Source organism: Scomber japonicus, chromosome 17 (genome assembly GCF_027409825.1).
Source record: "Scomber japonicus isolate fScoJap1 chromosome 17, fScoJap1.pri, whole genome shotgun sequence".
Classification (NCBI taxonomy): Eukaryota; Metazoa; Chordata; class Actinopteri; order Scombriformes; family Scombridae; genus Scomber; species Scomber japonicus.
In genome coordinates, this window is record NC_070594.1 from 30,894,213 (window position 1) to 30,907,908 (window position 13,696).

At 39.2% G+C, this 13,696-nt stretch overlaps 1 protein-coding gene across 1 annotated transcript in view; it reads right to left on the reverse strand.

The window, feature by feature from the left end:
- cnih3 (cornichon family AMPA receptor auxiliary protein 3) overlaps positions 1–12,943 on the reverse strand; it is a 188,862-nt gene extending 175,919 nt beyond the window's left edge. The window contains exon 1 of the mRNA XM_053337576.1: positions 12,866–12,943. Coding sequence (XP_053193551.1) covers positions 12,866–12,943 — 78 coding nt within the window. The remainder of the gene's footprint in view (positions 1–12,865) is intronic.
- Positions 12,944–13,696: the final 753 nt, after the last annotated feature.

A 13,696-nucleotide genomic window follows, 5' to 3' on the forward strand; every position in this document is an offset into this window, starting at 1 on the left:
ATAATAACACTTAATGTGAATGGGTTACACAATCCAGTGAAAAGGAGCAAAGTTATTGCTAAAATTAAAAGGGAAAATATTCAAGTGGCTTTCTGGCAAGAGACACATCTTTCTAACTCAGAACATGAAAAATTAAAAAAGTTGGGGTTCACTAACACATTCTACTCCTCCCACAAATCTGGACGTAAAAGGGGAGTGGCAATTCTACTCTCAAATAAGCTACAATTCCAATTAACTGCCCAAATTAAAGATAAGGAGGGTCGCTATATTTTAGTCAAAGGCATGATTGATCTCAAAGAAGTCACTTTGTTAAATGTATATATGCCACCAGGGCATGACAGATCATTTATTAAAAAAATATTTGATTTACTAGCCCAAGAGTCATCAGGAACTTTAATCTGTGGGGGTAACTTGAATATTCAATTGCAACCCAAACTTGACTCAACAAATTTACACAAGAGGAGAAACCAAAACTCAGTATTCATGCGGAAAATGCTTAGGGAATTTGGTATGATAGATATATGGAGGGATCTTCACCCCACAGAAAAACAATTTACTTACTACTCCCCTTGTCACGCAGAATATTCCAGATTGGATTATTTTTTTATCTCTAATGCTGATAGACACAGAATAAGTGAATGTAAGATAGGAGTTAGAGATGTGTCAGATCATTCAGGAGTATACCTCTCTCTGCATCTAAACAATAAAAGGAAGAATACTCTATGGAGGCTTAATACTAGCTTGTTGAATGATAGAGTTTGCAAAGAATACAGTTAACACTAGAACCGCTGTGACGGTCTGACAGACCGTTTGGGTTATTAAAATGTACATAATTCTGTTTAAATAAAGACTACAAGCCTTTCAGCCCATGACTTTTCCTAAATATGTGTTTTTAATATGTCCTGAAGTCCATAAGGTGCTACAATAAAAAACAAATGATTTATGAGCATTTATACCTCTCTCCGCCCTGCGGCCACACGTACCGCAGCTGATTTGTTACATATTATATACATTTTGCGGGGTTTGTTTTCGCGCTGATTCGCCGGTCTATTGTTTCCATTTGAGAGAGAGAAGAGAGAGAAGACAGAAGAGATAGATAAAGAAGAACAGATAGATAAATAGATAGCTAGATTGATAGATAGATAGATAGATAGATAGATAGATACATACATACATACATACATACATAGACAGATAGACGACAGACTGACGGACAGGACAGGACCAACGGACGGACAGGACGGATAGATAGACCTAGCCTAGTAGTAGCAACGATCTGAAGATGGAGAGGGGAAGAAAACGACAGCGATATACTGTTGAGGAGGCTTTGATGTTATTACATCAACTGAGTGAGGAAGAGTCTGATGGAGGAGAGCTGGACCTCAGCGACATTGATTGGAGTGAGGAGGAGAGCTCCGACACCGACTCGGAGCCTGAACCCAGGCAAAAAAAAAGAAAAATTGTGCCAGCCACCCCATCTGTTGGTGTATCCACTCCAGGTCATTATTATTATTATTATTATTATTATTATTATTATTAATAATAGTATTAATATTATTATTGTTGTTGTTATTGTTAGATAATAGCTATTATTATTGTTGTTAGCTATTAGGCCTATTATTATTCTTAGCCTAGTCTAGCTATTATTATCGTTATCATTATTATCATTTATCTATTTTTATTATCGTTATCATTATTATCATTTATCTATTTTTATTATCGTTATCATTATTATCATTTATCTATTTTTATTATCGTTATCATTATTATCATTTATCTATTTTTATTATCGTTATCATTATTATCATTTATCTATTTCGTTCATTCGTTTTATTCGTTTTTATAAATGTATTTGTTTTATGGAGCCCTGGAAATCTTGGCTCTTTGTCGATCTTTCCAGCGCAGCTATATATTTTGGGTAATTTACTAATTGGTTACAAACTGGATACTGATTTTGTAAATAGTATAGACAATTAACACCAAGGAACATCTAAAATTATCACAACAAATTAAAAAAGGGAATTCTAATGCAACCCTAATAAATCTCAACAGTGCAACCACCAGTGCAAGTGCTGCCTGCGGCTGTTCAGTCCAGCGCACAAGCTGCACTCATCTCGACCAGCGCTCATGCATCATCTCCATGTAAAGTGGTTATTGTAAAACATTTATGGCTGTGTTCATCTTTTGTCAAATGCATATAAGAAATAAATAAATAAATAACAAAGTGATAAATCTCAAATGTGCTAACACCAGCAGGTACTGATACCAGAGCGCGCACACCATCTCCGGATGCAGGTAAGACTTACAAAATACTGCTAAAGTGTACCAAAATGTTAAACTACACAAACATGTATAAAACAATTTATGGAAACGAAAATATTTATTTGAAAACGAAAATGTTTCTACAAAATAAATAGGCTATGTATAACCCAATTAGCATAGTGGAATAATGTAATATATATACACACACACGCACACCTATTTATACCTATTTATGTTTTGCAGTCCCGAGCCCATGTGAGCTGGGGAAAGATGGGACAATCTGGAGTGCCATCGCCCCTGGAGGACACTCAGGGAGACAACAAGCCCAAAATGTCCTCACAGAATCTGCCGGTCCTACAGCGTTTGCTAAGCGCAACATAGAAGACGCTCAGAGCGCGTTTTTGTGCTTGCTTGACAGGCAGATGCTACAAAATATTTGTGAGTGCACTGTAGCAGAGGCACATCGTGTTGAGGAGAGGTCTGAATGGGATCTCTCGGTTGGAGAGTTGAAGGCATTCCTCGCTCTTCTTTTTGTTAGAGGAGTGTTTAACAAAAATATTGAAATGGAGAGCCTTTGGTCTGAGGAGTGGGGGTTGTCTTTTTTCAATTCCACGATGCCAAGGAGCAGGTACCGGGAGATCATGCGATACCTGCGCTTTGATAAGAAGGAGAGCAGGCGTACTCGTCTCTCCACAGACAAGTTTACATTGGTGTCAGAGGTGTGGGGGAGATTTGTGGAGAACTGCGTTGCATGCTACAAACCTGGGGCTAACTTAACAGTCGATGAGCAGCTGTTCCCAACAAAAGCACGGTGCCGCTTCACCCAGTACATGGCAAACAAGCCCGATAAATTTGGCATAAAATTTTGGATTGCTGCAGATGTGGAAACCAAGTACATGCTAAATGCCTTCCCATACCTGGGCAGAGATCCAACCAGACCAGCAAAACAAAGTGTGGGTGAAAATGTTGTTATGAAGCTGGTGGAGCCCTTCATGGGGAAGGGAAGAAACGTCACGACGGACAACTTTTTCACGTCCCTCAGCCTCGCCAACAATCTGCTGAGGAAGAACACCAGCCTGGTTGGCACAGTCAATAAGGCCAGACGGGAACTTCCTCCTTCGGTCCAGCAACAGAGAGGAGAGCTGTTTTCAACTAAAGTGCTGAAGAACGAACGCACCACTCTCACTATATATCAGGGGAAAGCTTCAAAGAACGTGGCACTCCTCAGCTCCATGCACCAGAGTGTGTCCATCGGGAGTGATCCCAAGAAAAAGCCGGAGACAGTCAGCTATTATAACAGCACAAAGGTAACATATGTGATGGTTTTATCATATAAAGGAATAATTAATATTTGTTATAATGTGAAGAACTTTAGGCTGCGTTGTATGTAGGCTGTGACAATTGTTGCTGTTACACTATTATTACAAACGTATTTACATTGCACTAATTTCCATCATTACAGTTCGGGGTTGACGTGCTGGATCAAATGGCACGGCTTTATTCTGTGAAAGGGGCAACAAGAAGATGGCCAGTAGCAGTGTTTTACAATCTCCTGGACATGGCTGCAATAAACGCCCACATTCTCTACCAGAAGTGCTTGTCGGTGAACATAGCAAGACGAGCCTTTATCTTGCAGCTGGCAAAAGAACTGCGGGCGGAACACATGTGCGCCAAGGCCGGTCCAGTAGTGGCTCCACTGGCAGAGCCGCAACAAAGCCACCAAAGACGGCAGTGTCAGGTGAACAGCCACTGCCAGCAGAACAAAACAAAGGTGTCCTGTAAAGGATGCGCGCGACCTGTGTGTGGGAAGTGCACCGTAAGGGTGGAGAGCTTTTGCGCCAGCTGTGTGCCACAGACTTAGATTTGTTGTCTTGTTTGTAACGTTCATACGTTTATGTAAATATAGATTTGTATTATTATTATTATTATTATCATTGTTGTTGTTATTATCATTATTATTATATGGCCTGATATTTTATTGTATTACATTGTATATAATTGTATTATTAATAACAATATTAAGTTGTTGTTATATTAAAAATATGGTTATTATTATTACTATTCCCCCATTGTTTCTGAGTTTCTCTTTTATTGTGCATATGTTTATTAAAATACAAACTACTGCCTGCAATGAGGTAAGTTACACATTTTAAATAAGTGTAGGCTTATTGTATTTTAGCATTGTGCGGCAAATTCGTCCATTTGGACGCGAAACACGCAGCAGCAAATAAATATATATATATTTATATATATATCCATAACGGCATCAGGTGCACTTATTATTATTTATTATTATAATATATATATTATAATTTTAATTTTGCTTTGTGCTTTGACTGATACCCCCTCCTCCCCCGCAGCCGCATTCTCTTTGATCCTTGTCTCATTTCTCTCCTTTTCCTAGTAATCTTGTGTTTAACTGTTGAACGAGTAGCTTGTACACTAAACAATGACTGGTATTGATTGCCTGACTATGTGACAGTAAGTTGTTTCCCATGTCCCCATACACCTGAAGGGTTAAAACAACACAAACAATGAAATTACATATAGCGGTCTGGCGGACCGCTAGCAGCAGTTAAAGGGAGTGTTCGAATGTTGGCGGTCCTAGTGTTAAAAGAATATATGCTAAATAATGATAATGGAACAGTGTCACCAAATGTCCTGTGGGATGCCTGGAAGGCAGTACTTAGGGGTAAACTCATAGCCTTTGCATCCCACAGGAAAAAGGAGAAACAAAAACACTTAGCAGAGCTGCAGTCTAAACTGAAGAATCTTGAAACTCAACATTCGACCCACAGAGACCCACAAACATGGGCCCAACTAAAGTGTATTAAACAAGAAATAAATCAGATTTATGATGAAGAAAATGAGAAGAAAATGAGGTTTACTAAACAAAAATATTATGAAACCGGCCCAAAGGCTATGAAGCTTCTGTCTTGGAGATTACGTAAACAACAAGCAGAAAGAACTGTTTACAAAATAAGAAACCCAAAAAACAACAAAGTCTGCCATAAGCTAGAAGAAATTCAACAAGCTTTTGAAGCCTACTACAAAGACTTATATACTCAACCTGACAAAGCTGATGACTCTGTAATTGATGAGTTCCTGAAGTCTCTGGATCTTCCCTCAATAGGAGAACATCAAAATAATGCACTGACAGCTGAGATAACAACTGCTGAACTGGGTGGCGCTATCTCTCGACTTAAGTACAAAACATTCAAACTTGAGATGATGCCTTTTCTTCTTAGATGCTTCAATCACACCCTTAAGGAAGGCCAGATGCCCCAATCTTGGAGCGAGGCAGTAATATCAATAATTCCTAAGGAGGGAAAAGACAAGGGAGAATGTAGTTCCTATAGGCCGATATCCATTTTGAATACAGACTATAAGCTGTTTGCCTCAATTATAGCCAAAAGGATAGAACATATTGTCTCTGAAATGATAGACCCTGACCAAACAGGATTTGTCCGAGAAAGACAGACTCAGGACAATATTAGACGGACACTCCATGTGGTAGATTATGTGATTAAGGAAAATATTAGTGCAACACTTATTAGTCTAGATGCAGAGAAAGCATTTGACTCTGTTGGATGGGGCTTCCTCTACCAAACACTTCAACGTTTTGGCTTTAATGAAAAATCTGTTCAGTGTATTAGATCACTTCATTCAAACCCCACTGCCAGAATAAGAATCAATGGTCACCTATCACAATCTATCAAGCTTGAGAGAGGTTGTCGCCAAGGATGTCCACTAAGCCCCGCCCTCTTTGCACTCTTCATAGAGCCCTTAGCTCAGGCAATAAGGGAGGATCCAGAGATTAAAGGCATTTCAATCGGAGGCAGTGAATACAAGATAAGTCTGTTCGCAGATGACATATTGCTCACTTTAACTGACTTACAAAGAAGTATACCTAAGCTGATGTCTCTTTTGAGGCTGTTTGGCTTATATTCCGGGTATAAGTTGAATACACACAAGACCCAGATACTCACATATAATTTCACACCGAACACTGACTTGAAAGGCAGATTTGATTTTAAATGGGACGCCCCTGTCATTAAATATTTAGGAGTTTGGATCCCAAAAGACATTACCAAAATATACAAGACAAATTATGATCCAGTTATTAAGAATATCAAAGCAGATCTAGATAGGTGGACTGTACTACCTTTAGACATGTCAAATAGAATTGAAACGATAAAAATGAATTTATTCCAGTCACTTCCTGTAGAGATCCCCGCAAAAGACTTTAGGGAATGGAATAGAATTATATCAAGATTTGTCTGGAACAGTAAGAGGCCCCGAATAAAATATAAGACCTTGCAGTTGCCTAAAGATGAGGGGGGATTCTCTCTACCATGTATGGAGGACTATTATATTGCTGCCCAGCTAAGACCTCTAGCTTGCTGGTGTAATTCAAACTATTCAGCTATATGGAAAGACTTGGAGTTAAAGCAATGTGAAACACCAATACAGGCTTTATTAGGTAATTGCCAACACCATGATCCCCATCTGGATAAATTAAATAGCTGGACCAGGGTTGCTCTTAAGGTGTGGTTTAGCTCCTGTAAAAAACTCCATCTTGAGAAGCATGCAAAAATATTGAAATGGGTGTCATATGACTCAGAATTTATACCATCACTTCTAGATAAGCGATTCAAGCAGTGGACACACAATGGTATAACCGCCTACTGCACTATAGTTGATAAGGATGGTCTACAGTCTTTCACCCACATCTGTAAATCATATAGACTGGGAAGAGAGGATATGTTCAGATATTTCCAGGTCAGAGACTACTTCAACAAGGGAATACAACTAACAGATAATAAAGATGCCAATCTGATCAGTGTATTTATAGATGCATATAATGCTAAAGACACTAAACATTTAATTTCACAAATTTACAAAAGACTACAAAACTCCAAGAACCATTCTACTATCCAGGTTAAGCAAAAATGGGAGGCGGAGTCTGGCCTGGAGATATCTGAGGATGATTGGAAATCTGTTTGGGCAGGTCAAGCTAAAACCACCAACTCCAGAGCTTGGCGAGAGTTCTGCTGGAAGAACATAATAACATTTTTTGTTACTCCTAAATTGAAATTTAAACAGCAGGGTTTTCAGGGACAGGATAAATGCTGGAGACAATGTGGCCAGACAATGGCCGATCACTTTCATATATTCTGGGCTTGCCCGCTTATCCAACCATATTGGCAAGAGCTTGCTGAAGAAATTCAGTCAATCCTTGGTTTAAAAGTTGATTTTTCTTTCATCACGTTATACCTGGGTAAATTCCCAGCTGGACTTATGGCTCAGGACAACTATCTTTACAAAGTGCTTTTGGCTGCAAGCAAAAAGGCCATTACACGGAAATGGCTGCAGACAAACTTGCCATCAAAGAATGACTGGATCACCATTGTTAACGAAATACAGTGCATGGAAAAACTGACCTTCGTCCTAAGACTACGAGCTGAACAATTTGCCAAGTACTGGGAAAAGTGGACTTCATATTCTCTAACGTGTAACTCACTGTCTGTGTGAATAACCCCATTTGCTCTAATGTATGCCCTATGTCAACCTTGTCAACCTGTCTGTTCAATATGATTTTGTTTTTTCTGTTTTCTGTTTTATTGTTTGTCCTTTATTGTTGAAAAAATAATTAAACTCAATAAAAAGAAAGTTTCAAAAAAAATAAATAACTAATTACTATATAATATAATTCAGAGAATACCTTAAATTGAAGGAAAGTGCCAAAATACAACCTGCAGTAAGAATAGGACAAGGTACCGCCTACAGTCCCCCCCAACAAAGTAAAATCCCCCCTATATGAAACATTTAAGGGGGGAATTCCCTCCTATTTTAAAAAATGAATTTCAGGCCCTGGATTAGTTTACCCCTTAGTGTTTTGAAGCAGAGGGCGTCTCGATCTTAGGCCAGAAGATGTGTGGATGACAAGCATAATGGACAGGTATAGGAACAGGCCTCGGGATGATTTATTTGAGAAGATGTGCATGGCTACGTTTGTGTCAGAGTATTGTGTTCTCAGCATAAACGAAAAGTCTCCTAACAGAATTACATTGAGAAATGGTTTGGGATTAATCTTGAAGAGAACACAGTCAGTTTGCGGTTGTTCGTTACATGCGTTATAGTTTAGAGAAACAAAATGAAGATCATTTTCAGAGTGTGCTCAGTGTCCAAATTGATGGGTACACTTTCCATAGTCGTCCTCCAGGTTTGTGTTATAGCAGCAGTAACCCCAAATTGTTAGAGCTACAGGACCTAGAACATGGTGGAGTTGGTTTGTACAGTTTAGGTGATATGGACTGTGACATTCTGCAGGTACCCAATTTGAATCTGGAGTGTTTAGTGTGCCTGTGTACCAAATTTAACATCTTGATGGCAGTAATTTATCATCCACCATGTTATCCAAATTCTTTATTTAAACAGAATCTGGGGAAATTACTCGATTGGTTAAATCCAATCAGTAACATGATTGTAGTAATGGGAGACTTTAATGAAAACATTCTGAACAGATCATCAATTTGTAAATTCATGAGTAAAAAAGGATTTAATCAGCATGTAACACAAGCAACTACAGAGAAGGGGACATTGATCGATCATGTTTATGTTAAAACAACACAGTATGATGATGAATGTGCAGTGATGCCCACGTACTTCAGTGATCATGAAGGTATTCTGTGTAGTTTCAGTGTGAAAGATGATCAGGGGCAGTTAGAGGATACAGAGGTAGTTTGAGGTTGTAGGAGTAGATGTGGAGTTTGATTTAGATCAGGATTAGGTTGGTTTATTTAGCAAAGGAGCTGAGTGAAACAGAGCTACAGTGCAGTGTCCCGGTGAAAGTGTTGGTCTTTACACGTTGTGTCATTGTTGCAGTTGTGTTTATCTGTAGGGTTTTAAGAGGAAACTGACTTGTAGTGTGTCGTGGTTTTCATGGTGTGTACGCTGGCTACCACATGATTGTTGTTCATTAGTGTGGAGTCTGTCCCAATCCAAAATATAGATATTGTGAGTTATATTTTGTGGTTAATCATGTGTATTTATTGGTTTTAGATTGTGTATTTATTGTGGGGAGATTTTAGATATTGTATTTATTATATTGTGGAAATGTAATGTTTATTTATGTGGATCTGATTTAGATTATTGTGTGGAAAAGTTGTATTTATTATGTGGATCTGAGTATTGAGGAGACATTTTAGATTAAAAATATTATGCATTACCAATAGAATCAGTGGAGGTTGAGCTGTGTTGAAAATTGTGCATTGTGTAGGCAGGTGATTAATCATGTGTCACAGCTGTTAATTGTAGATGTGTCAGTCTCTGTTTGCCACATGTCAGCTGTAGGTCTCTGTCGCAATTTTAAATGTATGTATTCATGCATGTTTGAGTTTGTTCTTTCATTCCTGATGTGTTCATGTGCAACTCTTCAGTCCGTGGTGATTAAAATATGAAAAGGTTAATTGGAATCAAACAAATATGTACAATTCCGATCAGTAACTTGGAAAAGATGCAACAGTTACATTATGACATGTTTCTTATGAACACAACAGGAAATGATTTTATTAACTATAAATACATGAATTCCAGTCAGTAGTTTTAAATAAGAATATTTAATTTAAATAATTTAAATAAGTTTGTGTGCATGAACTAAGAGCAAAATCAAAAGGTACAGACTAATTCTGCATGCCTGATCTGCCTAACAGGACAGTTTAAAAAAAGATATTGCCATTGTTTTTTCCACGTTTCTCCTCCCCCTTGTGTCCCCCAGTCTCATCTGTTCTCTCCCTATCCATTTCAAACTTTCTATAGTTCAGTGGCCTTTAGGGTTGAGCAGTGATATGGTAATACTGTATACAGGGGTATTTAAAAATAACAATGGTATTACTGTAACTTTTTTCTTTATAAAGTAAGTTGTATTGAGTGACTACCCCCAACCTCACCAGCCCCCTGATGTTGACATGCAAATGGGATTTTGGCACAGAAGCAGCAAATGTTTTTTTCTGTGTTCTTTAGTAGTAAGTAAGTAATTCAGATGTACAGTAGTCTGAGTATTTTATGTCCACGACACAAGTTGTATCAGGTCAAATGTAAAAATGTAATCCTATCTTAATTGTAATTTGAAAGGTAATATGTCAGTTATTGAAAAATGTAATCCCCAAAATATCCACATTTAAATGAAATAAACTAATGATAAATAAATTAGAATGTTAACTACAAAATGTTGTCTGTCATACTCTGAGCAATTGAAGTGTTTCCTGTGTAGTGTGAAAAACAAAGGTCTGTGGTAACTATTCCTGGTTTACTGTGTTACACAAAATGACAAGGTAACTACTCGAAAGGCTATATGTATACATTTTAACTGGATAGGACAGCATAATAACATGAATTCTAAACATGAGCAAATTCATGATACCTGATAAGGAAAAGGTGTCTCAGTTTTCTGTTTCTAGTTCAAGTTTATTGACTGTATTATTATGTTTTCAGATAGCTGTGCAGCCTGTCAACTATTTCACTGACAATGCTATCAAAGTCTAGATCAAACAAACATGAATTACAAGAGCATGACAACAAACATATCTACAGGTTTTCACTGGAAATAAGTTCCTCTCCTGTTTGAGTCATCAAAGTGTTATAGTTAATTTCAGTTGCTCAGTCTAAATGTCTACACAGACAGAGAGAGAGAGAGAGAGAGAGAGAGAGAGTGTGAGTGAGTGTGTGTGTGTGTGAGTGTGTTTTTGTGTAAGTGAGTGTGTGTATGTGTGAGTATGTTTGTGTATGTGTGTGTGTATGTGTGTATATGTGCGAGTTTGTGTGTGTGTGTGTTTTGTGTGTGTGTGTGTGTGTGTGTGTGTGTGTGTGTGTGTAATGTATATCTACTTATTGCAGTGTCTGATAAAACCTTTCGCCACGGCCCGACATGCGCAAGGAGGCGCGGTCGCTACGCTGCTTGCAGCTTTAATTACCATTGTCTTTCTTTCTATGTGGCTGTTTTATAGCTTGTGTCTTTTTTATGTTAATTTAAACTGCCTTGTTTTTATTAAGAGCTTGATTTTTACCCCAAGGAGTTGGAATCAGCAACGCACTGCTTCTCAGGGCATAAAAACTAGCCTTTTGGTCAAGTGGCCACTGTGTCAGCAGGGCTCATTGTTTTCAGAAGTTCTTTGAAACAAGATGAGTTCTTGAAGTAAAAAATAGGGGAAAAAAAGACAGACTGACAGAGAGTTGGTCACCTGCCAAAATGGCTGATAGAAGTGAAAGAGTTGCAGCCAAAATTCCCCCAGCTTTTGGCAGATGGCTAGTGTTAATGTGCAGCCTTGGCTCTGCTGCACACTTCCACAGCTCCCCGTATTCCCACCTCACAGCCTCTTCTTAATTATCTTTCCTCACAGTATGGAGCCCGAGATTATTACGCTGTGTTTCTGTTTGTCAACGTGAATGGGAATCAGTAGTGGAGGAGGCATTTCTACTGTTTCTGCCGTCTTAAGCAGTATGCAAAAATAAAGCCTAGCACGTTGAAGATTATTGCTGAAGCTACAGAATAATGTGTTCCATTGTGATCCGCCACAAGTCCTGAATTGACATCACAGACGTAACTGAAGGAGGTGTTGTGCTTTCTGGCTCTCCCTTAGTATGAATCCATGCAGACAAATAGGTTTCACTTCATCACTGAGGCAGCTACATTGCAGGCAGTATGTATTTACTGCATAAACAGTAAATACATGCTGCATAAACATCAGTTTTGACTGAGCTGTCATGGCTATCTGCACTCTCACTGTTCTGGTATCTTTATTTCAGCCTGGTGAGCAGACACTTGGGCCACTGCCTGACAGAAAGCCGCCAGACCAACTATTAGCTGTAATTGCCGGAGGATCGGTCATCCCAAGTGCATCAGGTCTGTTGCTGTTTCCATGCAAAAGGCAGACCCAGCAATAGGCTGGAACACTTGACCCAAATCTGTCTTTACATAAGGCCCTGCATGATGGAGATGTTGCTCAGGGAGCAAATAATTAGATTATTCAAATATCATAATGCAGTCAGTGGTATTGGCGCTGCATGGTGTTTAGCTGAGCTGAGGTTTGATTACAGGCAGTGGAAAGATGAGAGGGGGGAGATATCACACTACCAGATTTCCTCATTGATCTGGAAGGATGGCTGTTTAATTGATCTAGGATGCTGCACAGGGTTGCAAGCATTTCCGGCTATCAAACTAGGTCAGCAAAAGACAATAACAAAAAAATACCAAACATAAAGTAGCTAAATAAAAGGATGCTCTGCAAAATTGCAAGAAAGTGGATGTGTGTATGGATGATAGAGTAGGAGCTCAACATACAGGTGCGCACCTGTCGTGTTGAGGAAAATATCATAAAAATGATGCTGCACTGTCTGACTGACAATTAAAAATATACATTTGAGAGGAAGTAGTGTTTGGTGCTCAAACCTATGTAGCACTATTACGCACAAATATGACAGAAGCGTCAGCTGAGCGTCCAATACACGAATACATCCGCGATGAGGGGGCAATCCTCTGCTCATCATATGCGAGACAAATAGGAGAGAAATCTCAAAAATATACCAGATGTGAGATACTTACATGCCATATTGCAAAGAAGATCAGGGACACACAGAGGACCAGCGACAGCATGTAGCAGAAGGCAGCAAAAGTAAACATAATTGAAAGGGTAAACGGTGGATAATTTCCCAAAGAAGGACGATCCCACTGACAAACATCTAAAAACAAAAAGAGGGGGGCTGGAAGAAAGTTCTCACGGAGCCTTGAGAAGCCGAGGCGGGACCGGCACCATGTCTGCGTCCGTCTCAGTGTTCGCAACAAATTGTTGCAGAAAACCTCCCAGATGATCAGCAGTGCGTCCACCCAAGCAGCGGTGATGTGACTCTGAAGTCAAACACGGTCTCTGATCAGTCCACTTGGCATTATCAGCGATCACTGTGCGCAATATGTGCGAGTAATCATAGAAATGCAACGGTTTTCTCACAGATGAGTGAAAATTGATCTGATGAGGTTATGAGCAAAAGCAGGAGATGTGAATTGTTGGGTAATCCATTCAGTGGCAGCAGAAGAAGCCCTGCCGTACGGGTATCTGTGATGGAGAGATGGTGAGGAGCTCCTCGTCACTTCATGCAAAAGGCGTTAATAAATGCTGTTTTCTCTTCCATCACAAACCTATCAGCAGCCGCGAGCAGAGAGTGCATGGACAGGTGGATTTAAAAGAGCAGCACCCGCTGTGTGCATTTTTATGTGCGCGCGCGTGACTACAGTATTTGGCTGTTGTGTGCTCTGATGTCTTGTACAGGCTCTTACTATTAAGGTAAAATTGAGCTGTTTTGGTGCCAAATTATTCTGAACAGTTTGAACATTTTGCTCATGATCATGTAATGACAAAGGCGACTACTCCTACTACTA